We start from the raw sequence: 23,548 nt of genomic DNA, 5'->3' as shown, positions 1-23,548 counted from the left end.
CCTTTGCTGCGAAAAGGTGTGTTCACCTGTTAAGATAGTTAAAACACTTCTCAAGACTAAGTTTTTAAGAGTTGGTTTATAGCAGTCGATTTATGTAGTGGCAGTTCAGTTGTTATTGTTAGAAAAGTTAGCAGTTATATACTAGTCATTCAGCGTTAATCGTTACACAATATTATTAGTAAATGGATAATTTTAGTCTGAAATTATAGTATGGGCAGTGGGAATGTTTAATGTCTTGTATTTTTTCAAGCAGATTAAAATATCAAAAGCCAAAGTCTGTTTGGGAAACATTCAAACAAACTTAGGCAGATTAGTAAACTTTAAAGTTATATTTCCCTAGTCCCAAAGAGCTAAAATAAGTTTATTGTTTACTTTAATAAACTACCTCAGAAGTAAAATTGAAAAATAAATTACAGTAAAATTTCTCGTGTGACTATCAAAGTTTAGGAGTGTGCTTACAGATGGGAGGGAGAGGGGTGACAGAAAGCTTAGGGTGAGGACCTTGTGCTTAGATCACCACAGGGATCCAGACCTGTATGTGTCATGTCCTCAGGCTTCTTTAGGCATCTCTCAACTTTCCTCAGTACTAAGAACATCCATTTCCTGCCTGATGAGCGCGGACAGTCTGAATTTATTCGTAAAAGTAATAATATGAAAGTACAGTTTGCTAGAGAAGCCCCTAAACTTAGATTTTGTGCATGTTTATTGCCTGATAAATCTGAGTTCTTCCAAATTTCTCACTATGAGCAAAGTTGAAATAAACTGAGCTGAAAGTTGAATAAGGTGAAAAACATGAGAGCAGTCTTTGTGTGAACACTAATGGGAAAAAAATTAATTTCCAGCTTCAAAGTGATTTAAAGTTTTTCAGAATGTCTAAAAATGAATTCAGATGAATTTATTAGGATATTTTCAACATTTAAGACTATATTTCAATATATTTTAAGTACTCACAAATTACTGGCAATTACTGTTATTGGAGTGTCTTGTTGTGGACCGTTTTTAGATGTACAGCGAGCAGGGAATCTAGTGTTAGTTACATTACCTTTCACCTGGTTTCCCCAGTGCTATCTATTGTGGCACAGTTTTCAAGTCTGTGTATCACTAACATTAGGAGCTACAGATTTTGAGTTTTGTCAGTTTTTCCATTAATGTTTATTTTCTGATCTAGGCTCTAGTTCAAGATAGTTAAAGTGTTCTGTCAAGTGCAGAAGTTCAGCCTAATGGCAATTTAGCTTGGTATGTCAAGATGATAAGTACCTTGAGAAGCAGTGTTCACTAGAGAATTGTTTTACCATTCGAGTTTAGAACTTGTAATAGAGAGGATCCTAGCCAAGGGTGTCCAGGGCTAAAACTTGAGACAGTCCCAGTGGTTTCATCTATGATGACCTATAATATGGGCATCCAAAGATGATACAGCAAAGTTCCTTTGTATTTTATTATTAGGAGATGAGATCTCTATGTATATTGTCCAAATTACAGTCATGACCTTGTGGATACTTTATTTTATTTGTGCTTTTGGGCAATAAACTATACAAAAAATATTATAAGAATCACCCATTTAAGTTATAAATTCAATGCCCATTAGTTTTGCAGGTAAATGTTGGCACATTTAAAAAGTGAATACTTTCATTTCAAGAGAGGGAGCTTTACCATTAAGACCTTACAGGGCTAGGATGTAAGTAACAGTGACAGACAGTGCTTACCTAGCGTTTGCAAAGCCTTGGTTTCCATTCCACCCCTACATACTGACTGGGGGTAGGGAAGCCCGTACAGTGCCATTGCCGTCTGAGTTGTGATGAAATTTTATTGAGTGTCTGCACCAGAATGTGTGTGCCTCCACCTTAGTTTCACACTTGTTCTGGTCTTCAGTTACACCCTTCTGGCCATTAATAAAGCCATTAATGGGGTCTAAGAAGTTAACCATTCTTTCAAAATGCAGTGAGAATATCTTTTCCCTTCCCACTGGTGCAGTCTAAGAAGACAGACAGACAGACCATGATCTTTTCTTCTCCTTCAGTCTCCACCCGTCATTTTTATGCCTGGTTGCATTGGAGAATGCCCATGTCATGAGTTGCTATAACAACATCACTGGGTGTGCCACAATCACCCAAGGCCTAGATTATGGTCCTTTTCACCTTGTTATGTGTATACACCAAGGAAGAATGAACAGTGCCTCCTTACAACTTTACAGCGTCAACTGTGATGTTAGATGATGTTTTTCTTGTTAATTTTCTAATAAGAATATTAGAATTACTGAGACTTAGTTTTATCTGGAAACTTACATAGAGGGTTATCAGGCACCTAAGCCAACCCAAGGTCTCACCAGTTACTGCCTTTGGTATTAGATGACTTTCTAATTTATCCCTTCTCTGTTTGGTATTTAGTGTACTTGATCTTTTCCATTGGTATGTTGGTGGAACTTCTTTTATGAAGGAAAGGGCTTCAAACTTCAGACTTTGTAATGTTTGGACTATCTGGAATTTGCTCATTGAGGAATTACATAAGTAGGTTTAAAATTGATGTTTATAGTTCCTTAGGTGCTCATATCTAAAAGTCAGTTTTACTGATGATTTCTTTCATTATATATATATATATATATATATATATATCTTTCTGTAATTTTGTTTGAAACTAATATATATTTATTCATAACTATACATTGATTTTTGTTTCAGATATCTAACGGGTATTTTTAAAACCTGATTCAGTTTTAGTAATTAATGATAACTTGGACTTAAATGCTTTGTTTATAGGTGTACATCTGTGAGCATATATATACTTATGTGTATGTGGTTTGCTTTCCTTTTTCAGTTAAGGACTTCACATATACATGCATTTATGTACATAATGCCTAGGTTGGCCTCAAATGTGAGGTTCTGCCAAATGTTTGGAATTAGGTATAAATAACTGTACCTGGCCTTAAATATATATATTTTTTATGCTTTTCAGTTTAGGATTATTCACAAAAGTTTTAATATATTTTGCCTTGGAAATGCAGATTTCTCCCTTCATTTAACTGCTTATTCTTTGGAAGTTGTTGGCACTGTAGTTTATTTAGCTCTGAAGGGGTGACATGGGCAGTGTTTGTGCAGACTTGTACTTGAGTAGCTGTTTACAGTTAAGGAATTTATTGACTAGAAAGATGCTTACTAATGGCTAAATACCTAATTAATTATTACTCTTGTAAAAAATTGCCTATCTATATATCTTTAGGTGTCATACATTTGTCATTTTTAAAAGAAAATGGACAAAATACAGTTTTGTAAAATTAGTATATGACAAAGTACTATATTCTCTAAATAACCCAAGAATGTTTGTGAATTTAGTGCAAACTAAAAAATTGACTGTTGATTTTCAGTTGAACAATAACTTAAGATAATGAATGGATTTTGTTCATTTTATGCAGATTTAATTACTGCATAAATATACAATAGATTAAGTAAATATCAATTTACTTAAAATGCCAAAAGACTGAAATAAAACAAATTGTTTGTTTGGAAAGATTACTTCTGGTTATAATTTCATTTCTAAATTAGAATTGACCAAAACTGACTTCAGTGCCTGATCTTTGATATAAACGTTGAAGTTAAGTTTTTATGTTTGAGTTCAGGCCTGGAGATTTGTAGTGGGTTCATTTTCTTTATTTATTTCAGTCTCCTTCACTGAACCTTTAGTTTCTTTTTATAAATACAGATGTGATTGCACCATTTACTTGCTTATAAACCCTATAAACCTTGTATAGTTTTCATTTACTCTCTACAGAATAAAAAGTTTGAACAATTTAGCATGGTCTGCAAAGCCATTTACAAGTTGATAGAAGGGTCCTCATTGTTTTTGTCTGAATATAATACTTGTGGATCCTCTTGGATTCTTTTAAGTTAGTTTTTATCTTGTGGATTTTATCATCTCTACATCTTTATTAATGCCTTTAACTGACCAAAGTGAAAATTTACATTCTAATATGACTTCAGAATTAGTGTGGGTGATCCCACCCCCCCATCCTTTCTGTTCCCACATTGTGCTTTGATTGTATGACTAGTGTATGCCACTTTTCACACTTGTATTAGCATGTGTCTATGCTTGTTTGCATAAAATTGTGACCATTTGTGGACAAAGATTTTTATTTTGCTTGTACATTCGCTTGTACATTCTTATTTCATCTTCACAAATGCACTTAAATGTTGCATTAAGACAGAAAAGAACTGTGGTTCATTTGTTGAAATACAGACTTTTCAACTGCATGAAAGTTGTGTAGTGAATTTGTTAATGTCTTATATATTCTCAAAGGGGATCTGTGACCATAAAAAAAAGTTAAATACTGTTGTAAAAAATTTTCCACAGAAGTTAGTGTAAGTTATAAACTAGACTTGCCCTCAAATAGTACTTCATAAGAAATGGATATACTGTTTTGGTTCATCTAAAGATTCCTTGATTCTCAGTCATATATCTACTTTGACATTGCTGGACAAACTTTTTTGTATTTTTCATTGTCCAGTGATATACAGAGTTATTGAAAATCACAAATAAATCTGGAACAAAACGAGGTCATATTGGCTTTATTTTGATGGTAAATAATATATGGTCTTCTTTCCAGTGTCTTTATTTTATAATTGGCCTTAGTATACTTTACTCCTGGTCATTAGAGGGGTGAGCATAACAATAGTTGAGAGGACTTTGGGTTCTAGAAGTGGGGTTACCCTTAGTATTGTCTGCTGTTTGATAACTGTGTGCCTTGTCTCTCTCATTCCTCATCTATGAAGTATAGATGTTATAATAGTGTCTATCACAGGATTGCTTTAAAAGCACGAACTGTGGTATTTGGCATATAAAAGAAAAGCCCAAATGTCAGATATTGCTATTTTTATTCCCTTAAAGGAATCTATTTGTTGACCTTGCCATGTAGGACTTTTTTTTTTTTAAATGTTGAATCTATAAACTCTAGGGAATGACAGCTCAGATTCTTCTGGGTTACAGATGTAAAACATGTATGCTTCGTATTCTACTGCAATTTCAGAGTAATAGATACAGTCACATTCTTTATTCTCCAGTACTTACCTGGTAGTAAGACTTCATAGACTTAGCTATTTTTCTGTGTAGTCATGAGGGCAATCCCTTTTTCTCATTAAGTTTTGTTTTTCTTTGAGACAAGGCCTTACTTGATAGCCCAGGCTGGCCTTAGATGATCCTCTGTTTCAGCTTCCCTGTGCTGGGATTATAGATAGGAGGAGCCTTAACATCACCCAGCTGCTAAGTGGGTTTTTGTTTTTTAAAAGTCTTAACCCTTCCTTCCCTCACCACCCTAAAGAAAAAAATATGTTGTTTGGTGGTTTACACATCATAAACTTGAGTGTTTTTAGTTTTATGACATAGCAATAACAATAGATTTGCTCTCCTAATTCACATGACTTGGTAACAGACTTCATGCTGTTTGTGACTCCCTCTTCCCCCTATAGTGCCTGATATCATTTAAAAAGTCTTGTTATATAGCCCAGGCTTGCCTTAATAGCCCAAGCTAGTCTTAAACTTGAGGCAGTCCTCTGCTTCTGTCTCCAGAGTGTTGTCATTACAGGTGTTTTCTATCTGATCTGAGTTTATTTAAAGTTTTTTTGTTTTGTTTGTTTTTTGAGACAGGCTTTCTTTTTGTAGCCCTGGTTGTCCTAAAACTTGCATTATAGATTAGACTGGCCTTGAACTAAAGATATTCATTTGCCTCTGCCTCCCAAGAATCAGGATTATTTAAATATTAAAATTTAAATACTAAAATTGTTTAAATAAGCCAGCTTATTTAAATATTTTTAGCGAGTTGAATAGTCTTTGTACTCTGTCCTGTTTATAATCTTGCTTATGCCCCTCTGTTTTATACAGTTTAAAGACTGTAGGTGAGTGATTAAAAGATCAGGCATTATTGCCAGACACTGTATGTGCACCTATGTAGTTCCAGTTTATTCAGCAGATTTGGCTGAGATGGGAGAATTATGTGAATATGTGAGTTTCAAGATGAATTTGGGCAACAAACATAGTGAGACCTTGCCCACCTCTACCAAAAAGTGTGGCTGTAATGTAATCTAGAATATTCTGATCAAGACATATGCCCATTTAAATAGGATGTATTATGCTTTTAATGACTTACATTAAGAAATGAAAATTATTATGGTATGTATAATGCTGCTTTTGTGTTAGAACTCTTGTGTTAAGATGGCTTTTATTTTTCACATAGTAGAATTTAAACCAGGTGAGGTTTTTTGCAAATTGGATTAAGCTGTCACAAATGATACATCACAACATTTTTGTTTTCTTCATCCAGACAGGTGATTTGGCTTCTGCACAGTTAGGAGGAGCACCAAACCGATGGGAGGTTTTGTCAGCTACACCTACGACTATAAAAGATGAAGCTGGTAATCTAGTACAGATTCCAGGTGCTGCTACTTCAAGTGGGCAGTATGTCCTTCCCCTTCAGAATTTGCAGAATCAACAAATATTTTCAGTTGCACCAGGATCAGATTCATCAAATGGTACAGTGTCCAATGTTCAATATCAAGTAATACCACAGATTCAGTCAACAGACGCTCAGCAGGTTCAGATTGGCTTCACAGGCTCCTCAGATAATGGGGGTATAAATCAAGAAAGCAGCCAAATTCAGATCATTCCTGGCTCTAATCAAACCTTACTTGCCTCTGGAACACCTCCTGCTAATATCCAGAATCTCATACCACAGACTGGTCAAGTCCAGGTTCAGGGAGTTGCAATTGGTGGCTCATCATTTCCTGGCCAAACTCAAGTAGTTGCTAATGTGCCTCTTGGTCTGCCAGGAAATATTACCTTTGTACCAATCAATAGTGTCGATCTAGATTCTTTGGGACTCTCGGGAAGTTCTCAGACAATGACTGCAGGCATTAATGCCGATGGACATTTGATAAACACAGGACAAGCTATGGATAGTTCAGACAATTCAGAAAGGACTGGTGAGCGGGTTTCTCCTGATGTTAATGAAACTAATGCTGATACAGATTTATTTGTGCCAACATCCTCTTCATCACAGTTGCCTGTTACAATAGATAGTACAGGTATATTACAGCAAAACACAAATAGCTTGACTACTACTAGTGGGCAAGTCCATTCTTCAGATCTTCAGGGAAATTATATCCAGTCGCCTGTTTCTGAAGAGACACAGGCTCAGAATATTCAGGTTTCTACAGCACAGCCTGTTGTACAACATCTACAACTTCAAGATTCTCAACAGCCAACCAGTCAAGCCCAAATTGTGCAAGGTATTACACCACAGACAATCCATGGCGTGCAAGCCAGTGGTCAAAATATATCACAACAGGCTTTGCAAAACCTTCAGTTGCAGCTGAATCCTGGAACTTTTTTAATTCAGGCACAGACAGTGACCCCTTCTGGACAGATAACCTGGCAAACATTTCAAGTACAAGGGGTCCAGAACTTGCAGAATTTGCAAATACAGAATACCGCTGCCCAACAAATTACTTTGACGCCTGTTCAGACACTCACGCTTGGTCAAGTTGCAGCAGGTGGAGCCTTGACTTCAACTCCAGTTAGTCTAAGCACTGGTCAGTTGCCAAATCTACAGACAGTTACAGTAAATTCTATAGATTCTACTGGTATACAGCTACACCCAGGAGAGAATGCCGACAGTCCTGCAGGTGAGTCTTAATGATATGTCACTCAGAGTGCAATGGTAATACACAGGAGGACTTTGCTATATCCTTGTGTTTATATATAGGGGGCTTCATAGTATCTTCCAAATTCTTTTTGAAACTTTGTTTATTTGAAGTCAAAGATTTTCTACTGTACTGGTAATAGTTTTCTTTTTTACAACAGTTACTTGTTTTAACATCTGATTGGTACTATCAAGCATCATACATTTTTATTTCTTTAATTTGGCAGGAGAATGCCTATTGGTCTTGGTATGGTATGAATTTGACTTCTATATTATGGAGAGGGAATAAAAGAGTAGTTAGTCCAAGGCTAGCCTGGAACTTGCTATGTAGACTAAGCAGGCTTTGGACTCAGATATGCCTACTTCTGTCTCCTCAGTGCTGTGATTCAAGGTTTGTGACACCATGTCTGGCTGAATTAAATGTAGTATATATTTTATTTGGGTGGAGTATCAGGTTGGCATAATAAAGCATGATTCTGGGGCTTGAGAGTACTTAGCTGTCTCAGCCCCTAGGTATGTGATTTTGACTTAGCTGTTTTTCTCTGGCAGAGTCCATTTCATCTCTGTGTAAAATGTAGATGTTAGACAGAACAACTATGAACTAGAAATAGAAACTATGTACACCCAACATTCTTTGATTTATTTATTTATTTATTTTTTTGTGATGTGGCCATTAAATTTGGTTGTCAGAGATAGCTATTGATAAGTATATATTCTAGATGTTTCAGGTCTATTCATTGAATGTTTTGCAAGCACAACTAATGAAGCTTAAAAAGTAGCATCATCGTTACTTATTAATGTTATTTGTTTAGATAACAAAGAATATTTTTGTTTTGCACTAATTCCTTTTATAACTTTAATTCTTCTACTTCATATTTAGATATCTGTGGAGGTTATACTGTTTAAACTTTCCAGTCTGCTTCTAAAGTCTTGAATTGGGGCACAGAATTGAATTGAAGTAATTTCTATCATCACTTTTTTTTTTTTTTTTTTTTTTTTTTCGGAGCTGGGGACCGAACCCAGGGCCTTGCGCTTCCTAGGCAAGTGCTCTACCACTGAGCTAAATCCCCAACCCCCTATCATCACTTTTAATGAATGCCTTTTCCCATTCTCTCTCCTTTGTATTCTTACAAATTTGTTATATATGCCTAGAAAGATGAATTTATCCTTGGATTTCAGATTTTCGTTTAGAAATTATTGTATCTGGGTTTTCTGAAACTAGTTAGAATAAAATTTTCCTTTCTCTCTCTAAAATAAATGTATGTGTGTATATATGTGTATATATGTGTGTGTATGTATATACACATATGTGTATGTGCGTGTGTGTATACATATATATATATATATATAATTTTTTAAAATTTTTAAATATTTTTATTTTTTTGACATAAGGTTTTCCTGTAGCATCAGCTGGCCTCAGACTCAGATCTGCCTCCATCTGCTTCCTGAGTGCTAGGATTAAAGGTGTGCACCACTATTAACAGATTTAGAATAGAATTTTTCAAAATTTGATCTGTAAACTTCTAGAGAGCCTGAGAATCCATTCAGCAATCTTTTTCCTAATATTAAAAAGTTACTTGGTTTTCATGTCACACTGACTGATGGTTAAATTTTAAACTCAAGACTAGAGGCATCTTAACTCAGTGGTTAAGAGCACTTGTTGTACGTGAGCACTAGTTCTGATCCCAGCTTGTTGGGTGACTCACAACTACCTGTAACTCCAGCTCTTAAAGGCCTGGCATCTTTTCCTGGCTTCTGTAAGCCCTGCACATTCGTGTGAGTGCATATACATGCAGACACAGGTACACATGTATAAAGAAAAAATCCTTTAAACTGTATAAATGTTTATTGTATTCTTAATGACTGTACTTTTTAAAAACAAATTAAGGGTTTCCCTGAAAGCCTACTTGATAACTCAGTAAAAAAACGTTTACAAAATTTCCAACTCTTGCACATTGCATAACTTTAAAAGGTAATAGCTTTTAAAAAATTATTCTCTGTGTGTTACTGTAGGTGAGTGATGTGCAAACCATTGTGGTGTAAGGCAGGCTGGGCTTTAATTTGCAGACCCTTCTGCTTCAGACCATGCCTAGCTTGTTTTCTCTTTCCTTACAAGACTTTTGTTTGGCAAGTATATCTTCCTAAACCGTTCGGTGGTTCTAATGTGATGAGTTTGTTTAGCTGTTTATTTACTTGATTCTGGAGTTTAAGCCTGGGGCCTGATACATGCATAGGCAGGCACTCTTTTAAGATTTATTTTTCTACTTTTTAAAGGTATTTCTTTGTGATTTAATTTTATTTTTTATATACATTGGAATTCTGCCTGTGAATATGTCTGTGAGGATGTCAGGAGGCCTGGGACTGGAATTTCTACAGACAGTTGTAAGCTGTCATGTAGTGCTGGGAATTGAATCTTGGTCTTAACCTCTGAGCCATCTCTCCTATCCTATTTTTCAGTTTTATGTGTCCCCACAACTCTGAGTGTGAAGGGGTGGGGAGAGACAGACATCATGGAAATTTTAATATGAACAAAATGTTTTTGTGAACTGCAGTCCTATTTAAGAAGTTAAAAAGAGAATCCTAGACTGGGGGTGTTGCTCAGTGGTTAGCATACAGCAGGCTTTGCATTTAATCCTTTTGTGTAAGAACTACTTGTGACAGACATCTTAAGACACAAGCTGAGGTATTTATAAAGATTCTGAAGTATAATCCACATACACAACTTGTCTTAAAGCATACATACAATTCAGTAGTTTTCAGTGTAGTCATATATCAGTCCTTGTTCTTTAGCCTCTCATGTGTTGGGGTACAGACATGAGCCACCATGCAGGACACATATTTTGGACTTGTGTTGATTATGAAACTAGGCTGGGATACATTGAATGCTTCCAAGAAGTTACCTTCAGATGTTATTGAATAGAAACACTAGCTTAAATGCAAGGCAGGATTTATTTTTTGATAGGTAGTCCAGAAGCAAGTAATAAAAGATAGTATAATTTCATTTGGAGAATATTAAGTCTGTATGTTTGTAGGTATGGATATTGTAGATATGAATGCAGAGGTTGGTTGATGTTGAATTTCTTTCTTGATGATGGTAAGGTCCACCTTAACCTATTTTCTTTGATTTTTGAGACAGTCTGTGGGTCTGGTGCCTACTGCTTGGTTAGAATGGGTGGCTGTGAGCCTCAAAGGATCTTTGTTACTACCCCTTTCCTAAGGTCACAACCACATGGGACGCTGTCTGGCTCCCCTCACCTCTCCCTGCTTTACTTTTTTCTTTTTATGTGGGTATTAGGGATCTGAACTTGGGTCCTAATGCTTGTGCTGTGGACCTTTTACTGGCTGAGCTATTTCCCAAGCCCCAGTGATATTAGGTTATTAGGAAGACCTTTTGTTTATTGTCTTTTTAGGTGGCAAGATGGGGAAGTGAAAGCTGGGTTTAATAGTATATATGGCATTTTAGCACGCACAAGGCCCTGATCCTCAGCATTAAAAGAAGGATGGGTAGGAAGAGAAAGAAATTCTCAGAGTAAAAAGGTTTTATCTGTTTAGACATAGATACTTAGGTGAAAATGCATAAAAAGTATGCCCTTGTATAACATTTTAGTTTGGGTAGATAAGAATTCAATGTCAGTTTTCTAAATTACTGGAGAAACCCCCAAACCAGTGCTTTGTAATTGTCTAAAAAGTCCTCAAAAACAAAAACCTTTTAACTAAACCTTTATTCCAGCCTTTAAAAAAAAAATTATGAGCATACTGTAGCTGTCTTCAGACACACCAGAAGAGGGCCCCATTACAGATGGCTGTGAGCCACCATGTGGTTGTTGGGAATTGAACTCAAAACCTCAGGAAGAGCAGTCAGTGCTCTTAACTGCTCAGCCATCTCTCCAGCCCTGATTTTTTTTTTTTTTTTTTAAAGTGAAACTCAAGCCATTGACTCAGCAGTTTTAGAGATCAAGGAATCTAATACAACACAGCCTAACTACTAACTTAATACCTACTTAGGAAGTAGTGTAATTACAGGCCAAGGAATTTCCTGTTAGGAAGGTTACTGAAACAGAAGTAGATGGTGGTTGGAAAGGGACTTGTGATGCCAGAAAGAAGGCATAGTGGAACAACCATGTTTAAGTAGACAAGCAGGATAATGTAGGATACAGGCATAGGGTTGGATGTAGTAGTGAGATAGTCATATTGTGATTGTTGTGACTGGGGAGGGATGTCTTCCCTAACAGATGAGTTGATTAAAAACAATCTGGCCAAAACAAAGCAAAAAAAAACAAAAAAAAAAACCAACTTTTTTTTTTTTTTTTTTTAATAGAAACTAGATGGTAGGAGGACAGATATCACACATTTGGGAAAGAGGGTATGAGATGGTTGCTTGAAGAAATTAGAGTTATAAAATGAGTAGTTTTAGTATTGGGAACTCTTTTGAGTGATAGTGTATTGTTCTAGTTATTTTTTTTTTAATATTTTTTATTCACTTTTTATTTGAGTACAATACTGTCGCTGTCTTCAGACACACCAGAAGAGGGCATCGGATCCCATTATAGATGGTTGTGAGCCACCATGTGATTGCTGGGAATTGAACTCAGGACCTCTGGAAGAGCAGTCAGTACTCTTAACTGCTGAGCCATCTCTCCAGTCCATTTTTCTAGTTATTTATAGCGCAGGTATAATTTGAGGCGCAGGTACAGCGTTAGTCTTTATTCCTTAGTAGAAACTTTATCCAGGATTTTTGATTGTATGTTGTAAGCTATGCTTCCTCCTCGATGTTCTCATTTTGTTAGTCTGGCTTGTGGAGTCTGCTATGAAATTGGAAAACACTGTATCTTCCACACTTGACTTTTTCTCTTTCTAGTACTTTTAATTCTTTAGACATACTACTTTTTCTTTCTTTTTGTTTGTTTGGTAGATTTTGTTTTTGTCTTAGAGTTTATCTATATAGACCAGGTTGGCCTTGAACTCATAGAGGTGCTCCCACTTCTGCCTTCTGAGTGGAGGATTAAAAGTGTTTATTACTATCTCTGGCTGACATACTCATATTTTAATAGAAATACTCACATAAAACACAAGTTTACAAGACTACAGAAGAAGTTTAAAAACTATTTTTCTGCAATTCTTTTAAATTTTCCTTTAGAATTGAGTAATATAAATGTATACACACACACACACACACACACACACACACACACACACGAGTGTACCTGTGGGTACATATAGCATGAATGAAGAAAATAGAACAAGAAAAGCTCATCAAGGGGTTGGGGATTTAGCTCAGTGGTAGAGCGCTTGCTAAGGCCCTGGGTTCGGTCCCCAGCTCCGGGGGGGGGGGGGGGGGCGGGGGAAGAAAAGCTCATCAAGGGATGAGGAAGGAGTGAATACAAATAATTGACATGAGTTCTGAAAGAGGATATGAAACTAATTGTTTTTCAGATTCTAATTCTGTCATGGATTTTTTTGTTCTTGGTGGTGATGGATAAAATATTCAGTACTAGAAGTGTAAAATTTAATGTGAAACTTGACAGCTTCTTTTTTTTTCTTTTTTTTTTCTTTTCTTTTTTTTGGAGCTGGGGACCAAACCCAGGGCCTTGTGCTTGCTACTGCCACTGAGCTAAATCCCCAACCCCCAGCTTCTATTTTTAACATTATTAATTACATATAAATTCATTGAATCGTATGTAGATTTTGGGCCTAGTTAGTTTTGGTGTGTGATATTAAATTTTGGTATGTGATATTTTATTTATACTTTTTAAATAATAAAGTTTATAAAATAATAAAATTTTAGAAACAGCTCTTTGGTGGTGGAGGTGGTGGTGTATGCCTTTAATACCAACACTTGGGAGACAGAGGCAGGTGACTCTGAGCTTGAGGGCAGCCAGGGCTACAGAGAAACCCTGTCTTCTTGGGTGGGGGAAACAGAAAACAAAACAAAAATAAATCAACAAAAAGATGGAATAAATTGAAAAGTGCTCCCCCCCCCCCCCCCCAACCAGGGTTTCTTTGTACCTTTGGCTGTCCTGGAACTTACTCACTCTGTAGACAGGCTGGCCTTGTATCTGCCAGTTGTGCCTACCAAGTGGGATCAAAGGCAAGTGCAACCACTGCCCTGCTGTATCATCTTTATAAAGCAAGATCTTTTCCTTCCTAGTATTTGACCTTGTTACTACCTATTTTTATACCCATAGGCTCCCTAGTATAAGGGTAAATTCACAGACATTACCGTGCCTGCGTGTTCTCTTGACATGTCTGGACATATATCCTCCTCCTGAATTACAACAGATTGTGGTATTACAAGCTATAGCTGTTCCATTATCAGTGGTAGTCTTTTTTTTTTTTTTTTTTTAATGTGCAGGAGTGTTTTACTTGCCTGTATGTGTGCACCATGCTCATGCTTGGTGCCTGAAGAGGTTAGAAGGCCTTGGGTTTCGTGAATGTGGAGTGACAAATGGCTGTGAGCCACCATGAGGGTGCTGGGAACCAAATCTCAGTCTTCTAGAAGAGCGGCTATCTTAACTACTGAGCCGTGCCTTCAGCTTTATCTTACCTCATGTGTGAGTAGACATTTTGGGCTATGCAAAAGTTGTTAAAAGATGAGATTTGGGGGCTGGAGAGATGGCTCAGTGGTTAAGAGCACTGACTGTTCTTCCAGAGGTCCTGAGTTCAATTCCCAGCAACCACATGATGGCTCACAACCATCTGTAATAAAGTCTTTTTAAAAAAAAAAAAAAAAAAAAGATGAGATTTTAATTCTGTTGGGAGGAATCTGTAATGCTCAGGTTAGTGAATCCTGTTCCTAGTAATATTTTGGGCAGTGTGTGACTGTGAACTTGGCTTAAAAGTGGGAGAATTTTATTACCTGTGAAAATCTTGCCAGATGGATTGTTCTAGTAGACAGACTCTGTACTGGTTTGTCTCTTGTATTTTGAAGAAAGTAGTTGTTGAGTTTTGGGTAGAAGTAGTCGTTCATAATAGACTAAAGTGTTGGTTCTTATATCTGAAGGAGAAAGCTCATTTTTATAAAAACCTATGAGTCTTACATTTTGGTTGTCTTATTTGAATAAATACAGAGAAAGGGCTCAACAAACTTGAGGGTGGAAAGGTTTGTTTTAAAAGAATGTTTGGTCAAATAAATAGTTCTTTTTTCATCACTGGGTGATCTGTAAGAGGACTAGGTACATGTTTGTATTCTCTAGTTTGCTGATTTGTGAGCCAGTTATACAGTATGAAGTTGTCCTCAATAGTGTTGTGTAACTGGCAAGTTACTAAGTTATATGATACAAATGAAGAGGTTTTTTTAGTTGATAGGGAGAAGGCAGAACTTTAATGAGGAAGTCTGTATTCTAAGAGAGATACTATGGCAAGATACTTACTAGTGAGTGAAAAGATGTAGGAGCCTGTTCAGCAAGCAGGCCTTTTATTTCCTGCATTGTTGGTTGTGAACCTAACCTGTAAAGGCTGAGCCATCTCTCCAGCGTGGGCTTTCTTTTTCCTTATGTTTTGCTTTGGGCGGTTGGTTGGTGTTTTTGAGATAAGGTCTCATTGTACTCTTTGTATAACCCAGGTTGGCCTTAAACTATGAAGCATCCTGCCTCTGCCTCATGAGTGCTAACATTACAGGTATGCCCGCCCTGGAGACAGTTTAATCATTTCTTCCTGTTTTCCACTCCAGCCACCAAATGATGTGTAAGATGTAATATGCAAATTAAGTTTCTGTGAGAAATCTGGTGCAAGACCTGTTCAAGGGAAAAAATGCAAAAGTATGCTCCTGGGTTAATTTTGTGGGACTTCTTATAACTAGTAACTTATATTTATTAGCCAGGTGGCGGTGGCACACACCTTTAATCCCAGCACTTGGAAGGCAGAAAAGCAGGCAGATCTCTTGAGTTCAATGTCAGCCTAGTTTACAGAATGAGTTTGACAGCCAGGACTCTAGAGAGAAACCTTGTTGGAGGAGGGGGATGGTGTTACTATTTTCTGTGTGTGCATGTACTCCACTGCCATGAATGTGATGGTGAGGGCAATCTGTGGAAATCAGTTCTTCATATCTGATACAGGGATGGGCTGCATGAACATAGACCTATTGAGCTGTCTCACAGTAAAATTGGATAGGAGTGGAACACTGAATTTTAGTGGTAAGAAATTTATCTTTTCTGGGGGTAGGGGTAGGGGCAGGGTCTTACTATTTAGTCCTGGCTGTCCTGGAACTTGCTCTATAAACCAGTGCTGGGATTAAAGGCGTGTGACACTACGCCTGACTTAGAAATGTATTATTTTTTAATTTAGGATTGCAACGGTTTGAAGAGGAGTAACATGAGTAATGAATGCTGGAAAACACTTCGGGAATAAATTGGAACTAGAAGAAGCTAGTACTAAAGGTAGAAGGCTGTTTCAGTTACATAGGATAAAGTCAAAGGAAGTAAGAGTATTAGGTATTGAAACAGTGAATTTATAGGGTGGGTGAATCCGATATTGTTGACAGTTTAAAGAGTATCTTAATCTGGTTGTGACAAGTAATTTGTTGCCTTGAAATGACTGGTAATAGAAGTGAGGACACTGAGTCTAGAATATAAACAATTAAATAGAAGTTATATTCTTGAAGTCAGGAGAGAAGGTAAGTGACAAAGAAGATAGGGTTGGGTGGAGGTGCAGGTGGAGCTGCGGTAGCGGTGGTTTAGAGTGCTTAGTGCTTTGCAGAGGACCAGAGTTCAGTCCTCAGCACCATATCATGTAGCTTACAGTTGCCTCTAACTCCAGTTGCAGTGAATCCAACACCCTCACACAGGTAGTGCACATAAACTTAACACAGATGAACACACAGAATTTTTAAAGATCTTATAAGGATCTAACAAGTTTCTGTTTGAGACAGGGTCTCTCTATGTAGTTTGTCTGTCCTGGAACTCACTGTGTACACCAGGCTAGCTTCAAAACTCTGCCCTTCAAATTCCTCTGCCCTCCCAAGTGCCAGGGTTAAAGGCATGTGAGACCTGGGTGAAGACAATTTTGAGGGTAGACTGGGGACCTTAAGTTAACTGCTGTCAGTATATGAAGGTAATTAAGTACATTTTCTGTAACTTCTCTGATGCTGTGTCAGGATGGTTAGTGTAAGATTCCTCTTTCCTTGGTATCTGTCAATGAGAAGCTTAGTTTAGAACAGTGGTGGAGCGTTTTGGTTTGAGTTGGTTTGTGTATTAGTTTTCTACTACTCTGATAAAACACTATGACCAAGGCAACATAGAGAAGGAAGTGTTTACTTGTGTTTACAGTTCCAGATCGATAAGGGTCCATTATGGTGGGCTAAGGATGGCAGCATCTAGGCATGGCCACTGGAACAGCTGAGAGCTCAACTGAAAAGCAGAGGATAGGGAATGCTGACAGTCTTTGAAACCTTAAAACCCACCCTCAGTGACTACCTTCAATAAGGCCACCCTTCTTAGTCTCTAAACAGTGCTACCACCTGAGGACCAAGTACTCAAATGCTTAAGAACTCAAGGGGCATCTTATACAAACCATCACAATTGAAATTTGACTTTATTATCTTTTTTTTTAAAGCAATTTCACGATTGCCTACTATCATATTTATGTGCTTTTAAAATTATCTTAGTCTTATAAGTTAGAGCACTCAAAAGTCTGGAAACAAAGATGCTTTATTTAGCAGTGAAGAACATCTACAGCTTTACCAGAGGACTTGAGTGTAGTTCTAGCACTCACATGGCAACTTAAAACTGCCTGTAGCTGTAGTTCCAGGGAAGACAGGAGCACTCTCTACACCTATGCATGTACCAGAGGCAGACGGACACACACACTGTATATGCATCCATACAAGCAAAGCACATAAAATAAATAAACCTTTAAACTTCAAGTTTACAAGGAAAAATTAATGGCTGTTTGAAGCGAACACGTCTAATTAATATATAGCATCCTATATATTAATGTCTGAAGATGCTTTTTTTTAATCCTTACTACTTACAAGTTTTTTTTTTCTTTTTCTCCCCCCCCGCCCCCCCGGAGCCGAGGACCAAACCCACACTTATAAGTTTTTATTCTTAGTATTTCTTGAAAATCAGCCATTACCATGAATCCTCAAATATCTCAATTCTTTTGTAAATGGTTATCTGTAAATGGAGCAGAGGGCAAACATTCACTCCTAGGAAAGGGAGAGTTCAGCCTCACTTGTGAGACCAGAGCACTGGCTTTTTAACTTCCTTGAAAATCTGATACTGATCTTTATATTTTGAGTGAGTAGACAATTGATTTTTAGTGTGAAATGTGAGCCGTTGGAAATTGTTAAAAAACTGTCTTTAGTGCTACCCCATCTCCTTACTTTGTTTCCTTCTGAGACAAGGTTTTGCTGTGTAGTCCAGACAGGCCTTGAAATTTTGGCTGTCTTCCTGTGTGCTGTCAGGTGTATATTAATGCTTAACTAATTCTCTGTTTTCCTTTTGAGGAATGGATGTAACTTTTCATCTAATTTTCAGAGTCTTGGTAAGAGAAGTTGTGAAGAAAATTGAGGTTTTGTTTGAATAGTGTTGGAGCTGTGTTAATATCTTCTTGTGGCTTTGTAAGTCTTCAGAACCTGTGTTAAAGGGAACTATTTTTACCTGGTAAAGAATCTTGCGTGTCTTACTTAGGTCATGGGTCATGTAGTTGGTTGTAAATCAGTTGTTCCATGTAGTATAGATTGTAACCTCACCTATTGTTTCCCTTTTCTCCTAACTTCCTTCCTCTACTACCCTCTGTACCTCTCTCCCTTCCTCCTCTCTCATCTTGGGGTTAAGTCTTGCTATAATCAAACCTTGTACCACTGAAGTAAAAGTTTATGTGTTGAGGGGGGAAAAGGAAAAGTTGGGATAAAATTCATTGAAAATAGTAAGTTTCAAATTATGACTAAAAAAAAAAAACTGTCTAGTTGGGAAGTGACACATATGCCTTTAATCTCAGCACTCAAGAGGCAGAGGCAGTCAGATCTCTGTGAGTTTGAGGCCAGCCTGGTTCTACAGTGTAAGTTCCAGGACAGTCAGGGTGACAAATGTCTTAGAAACAATCAGACAAACAAACAGATGTGAAAAAAAGTCTCTAAAAAGTGTAGTAGTCAGGACTGCTGTCTGCTTTGCGTGCTCTTCCCACAGCACACCCAAGTTGAGTACAGTTGTGTAGTATGCTTTGATGATTGAAGGTACACATGTCTGTTCCATCATGATTGATTTGTGAGGAAAGCTTGAAATACAACACTAGCTGTTACACGATAGATTTTTTTTTAAGATTTATTTATTTATTTATTTTATGTGTATGAGTACACTGCAGCTGTCCTCAGACACATCAGAAGAAAGCATCAGATCCCATTACGGATGGTTGTGAGCCACCATGTGGTTGCTGGGAATTGAACTCAGGACCTCTGGAAGAACAGTCAGTGCTCTTAACCGTCAAGCTATCTCTCCAGCCCTACATGATAGATTTAAGTAAAAATATATCTTTATTTTAAGCCATTGTAGTTTTAGGAATTATTGATCTCTTTGATTTTAAGTGCTTGAAATAAGTGTAGACTAAAATATGAAAAATATAAATTGAATTTAGAAGATTATTAAAATAGAGTATAAAAATTTCAGGTTTGTTTTTCAGTTTTAGAGTTTTCATGTGCCCTGGGCTAGCCTTGAACCCTGTAGGTGAGAATGCCTTGAAGTCCTGTTCCTTTTGTTTCTGTCTACAAAGTGCTTTGGTTACAGGCATGAACTACCTTGCCTGGCTCAAATTAATAATTTTTATATTGATCATGGGTTAAGTGGAATAGTGTTAACTTTTACTGCTTTTTACCGACTTGACAATTGGAAATTATATGTGTGACTTTCATTATGTATCTGTTGGGTCCTACTTAAGTTATAGCCTGCTTTATTAAAAATTGATAGGATATATATTCTTATAGAAAACCTTAAGTGTAGCATTGGCTCAATGTAAACAACTGTTAAAAGATGGTAATGTGCAAAGGAGAAACATTTGGTAAAACTTAGCTGCAAAAACTTAGGCAGCAAGGACTTGTCTCTGTTTTAGCGGATGAGCTTGGGAAACAATAGTTTAGCTGCCATTGGCTCCAGCAATCTCCTGAGAAAGAGGTGAAGTAGACAAGAATTGACCAGATTTTTGAATAGGGATGAGATTCCTGCCTCTGAGTAGTGAGATTAAAGGAGTATGACTAGAAACAGCAATGCTACTTAGAGATGAAGTGGAAAAAACATTTTAGGAAATAATTGAGTCAGTCCTTTGGAGAGGATCCACTCAGTTATGACCATCACTCGCTCTCGTTGTTACAACAGGAAAGAGTAAGGTCACTCAGCAGTTTGCCTTTCAGTTCAATTAGGAGAGAGGAAAGGGACACTAAAGGTGTTGCTTGCCAAGTCTGGGGAAGTTTTAAGTTGAGAGATCAGAGAAACCTGATAGACTGAAGGCAAAGCACAGGTTTTGGGAAAGGTGTGGTTTGGGCACTGGCATTTGGAACTCAAGCAGATGTAACTTTTTCAATTGTGTAGCTGAAGAAACCACAGACCTGGATATAAGTTTGAAAGAGGTGTAATTTCCAGGTTTATGTAGCCTGGCCCTTCTCTTCTGTATTGAGGCACCCCTCAGTAGAGGTGAGGTATGTTGTATGTGGGAAGAGTAAGTTGAATTGAGTTTGGCCTGCAGAGGGACTTGGGAGACAAATTCTTCTTTTTTTAGGCACATGATAGAGTTGCCCTTTCTTGTACTCATTGACATTAGATGTGGCAGCATTCTTTTTTATGACTAGTAAAATGAGTGAAAATTAAGACGAGGCTATAATTTGCCATATCCCCTATGTCATCCTTGATAAGGGAATCTCAGAAATATTCTCATTTGGAGCCTTGATTCTTAACGGACTATTAAGGAACGACTCTTTGTTACCTTGAATTGATGGTGTATAAAGACTTTTTTTGGGTCAAACCAGCAGGATGTTAGTATTGTTTATTGTAGAACCACCTTACTAGTACTGACTTGGTGTGGTAGAATATAATTGTGAGGAGCTGGAGTGATGTCTCAAGGTTAAAGGCACTTGATCTTGAAGAGAGAACCAGGGTTGAGTTCTCAGCACCCACCCATCAGGCATGTATACAGGCAAAACACCCATATATATAAAGTAAGAAATAAATAAGTCTAAGGAAAAAAAACCTCAGCAACAACAAAGCTAGAATCTGGAGATTTTTAGTGTTCTAAGTACTTTGTAATAACTATAAGTTAACTTTTAAAGTAGGGGTATTACACAGTAATTAATATCCTGAGCCTTCTGATACAGAAGGTAGATAATATTTAATTGATTTTTTTGAATCATTTCTGTGCAAAGTATATTACTCATTTCTTAAATCATGCCGTGAGAGTTGAATTTTAAAAGTACTTTAAAATGATAGTTATTTCTTGAAGTAGTAAGTAATACTCTTCCAGTGTTAAATTTAAAAAAAAATTAAGATTTAAAAAAATTTATAATTCATACTTAATGAAAAGAATCCTAGGTTACTTGAGTTTCAGAAAATGGCTTTATATACTGTGCCATTACTGTTGTATTTTAAATTATAAGAATAATATGCAATGCCTAGAGAACACTACTAAATCTAGGTGGTTGGTTTGAGACCAGATCTCAGCCCAGACTGGCCTTAGATTTACAGTCTTCCTCTTAAATGCTGGAATTACAGTAGGAATATGCCAATCAATGTCTGGCTAAAACCTATTATTTTTATGGATATTTTAATTGCTTATTACAAACCATTAAGTTTGAAAAAGAGTTCTTACAATGCAATTGAAATAGAATAATAATAAAATTCTCCTTTTTTTGAGGCAGAGTCTCAAACTTGGAATCTTTTTGCCCCAGCCTTCTGAGTGCTGGGTTTGCAGTTGTGCAAGGAGTACAGGTGTGCACCAGCATGCCCAGTGCTCCATTTTGTATTCTTGGTGAGTAGCAGAAACACATGGCTAAGAGTCTGGAGGAAGATAGATAGATACTAAATAGGCGCTACAAAGCATTTGATCATGGTTTGAGAAGTGAACGTTTACAAAACATTGTACAATTTAGGACTGTTTTAATATAAATGACTCATGTTCTTAATAATGGGTGTGGCTTTAAAAAGAATATCCTCAATTACTTACACTAAGAAAGCAGTTTATTTCTGTTATCTTTTGACAAGTGGGTGTTTGAGGAGATGGGAAGAAAGCAAGGTAAATTAGGATTCCATTTCTGCTATAATTTTGAATCACGATCAACTTTTATGTCTTAAGTTGGAATATTTAACCTATAGTCCTAATCATTTTCAGATCATTAGTTCCTAAAAATTGAATCTATTCTTTTTTTTCTTTTTTCCTCCATCTTTATTAAATTGTGTATTTCTTATTTACATTTCAATTGTTATTCCCTTTCCCAGTTTCCAGGCCAGCATCCCCATAACCCCTCCCCTTCCCCTTCTATATGGGTGTTACCCTCCCCATCCTCCCCCCCATTACCGCCCTCCTTTTTTTTTTTTTTAAAGATTTATTTTGAGTACACTGTAGCTATCTTCAGACACACCAGAAGAGGGCATCGGATCCCATTACAGATGGTTGTGAGCCACCATGTGGTTGCTGGGAATTGAACTCAGGACCTCTGGAAGAGCAGTCAGTGCTCTTAACCCCTGAGCCATCTCTCCAGCCCAATTGAATCTATTCTTAATATGAATGTTTGATACTGTTAGGATTTGAATGGTGTGAGTTATGGTAGTTTCAAATAAATCACTTGTTTTTTTTTTTTTTGGGGGGGGGGATAGCAATTACGAATTACTGAGACTTTTTAAGTCTAGGGAGAACATTAGAACTTTGGATTAATTTTAAAAATATTTTTTAAACTCTGGAGAAAAGGGGGGAAATTAGTATAGCTTCTGTGGAAAAGGTAGAACCTTAGGGAAGAATATGTAATTCTATAATAGTGCTGAACATCTTTCATTATTATTTTAGACTTCTTTGACATTGATTTTTTTTTTTTTTTTTATCTGTGCGATTTCTAGAACAAGTCCTCTGTAAGTGGGAGACATTTTTAGTTTTTGCTTTGGTTGTGGTTAAAGAAAATGACATTAATTTTATCATCCTTTTTTTAATAGTGTTTGTTTATTTTGCGTGTGGGCACAGGCAAGTACATGTGCAGCGTAGTGGAGTTAGAGAACAGCTTTGAGAGCTGAGACTCCTCCTACCATGCAGGTTCTAGGGATTAAGGCTTGGGTTTGCTGTAGTTTCCGTCCAGCCTTATCTGTTAAGCCATCATGTTAGTCCTTAACTGTTTTTTAAGTATTCAGTTAAGTGTGTTCATGTTGAACAACAGAACTCCTAAGATTTCTGATACTGCAAAACCACAATTCTGTATGTATTCAGTACCAATTTCCTGTCATTCTTGTCCTTAGACTGTAGCAGTATTCTTTCTACTTTCTGCTTCAGTAATTTTGGCTACTTTTTCGATACTTGATGTTGATGGAATTTGTGTTTTGTTATTTGCGTATTTCAATTAGTGTACTGTTTTGAGTCATTTCTACTCTCTAGTGTGTAGCAGGATTTAACAGACTGCATACTACTATGCTGTAGTGTGGGGTATGTAGCCGTGTCATAAGGTTTATCCCAGGTTTAAAATCATTCTATCAGACTGCACGCAGTTAGTGTATATTATACAGTGGGAAGCTAATAATGCTCCTGGTTTTAATGGAAAGATCTGATGTGCTAAGGTGTGTGTGCGCGCACGTGCACTCTTGCATACTCGGGTGTGGCATGTGGTATGGCTGATGTGCTTGTGGAGGTCAGTGAGTTCAGAGTTCAATGTTGACTGTCTCACTCAGTTCCCTTCCTCCTTCCTCCCCC

At 37.0% G+C, this 23,548-nt stretch overlaps 1 protein-coding gene across 8 annotated transcripts in view; it reads left to right on the top strand.

The window, feature by feature from the left end:
- The window catches only part of Sp3 (Sp3 transcription factor), a 52,898-nt gene that overhangs the window by 10,682 nt on the left and 18,668 nt on the right, over positions 1-23,548 (top strand). For 7 of the 8 annotated variants that reach the window (XR_010064675.1, NM_001427405.1, XM_063284296.1 and 4 more), the window contains one exon: positions 6,305-7,664. Coding sequence is in view for 6 of the 8 variants with exons in the window: in NM_001427405.1 (NP_001414334.1) it covers positions 6,305-7,664 (1,360 nt within the window). In the remaining 2 variants the exon portion in view is untranslated. Of the gene's footprint in view, positions 1-6,304; positions 7,665-15,964; positions 16,057-23,548 lie in introns of all 8 variants that reach the window. The other variant, XR_005502231.2, reaches the window with a different exon arrangement.

The sequence above is a fragment of the Rattus norvegicus genome, chromosome 3 (genome assembly GCF_036323735.1).
Source record: "Rattus norvegicus strain BN/NHsdMcwi chromosome 3, GRCr8, whole genome shotgun sequence".
Taxonomy (NCBI): Eukaryota; Metazoa; Chordata; class Mammalia; order Rodentia; family Muridae; genus Rattus; species Rattus norvegicus.
The sequence above is the reverse complement of the archived record's forward strand: the minus strand, read 5'-3'. Positions and strand labels throughout refer to the sequence as shown.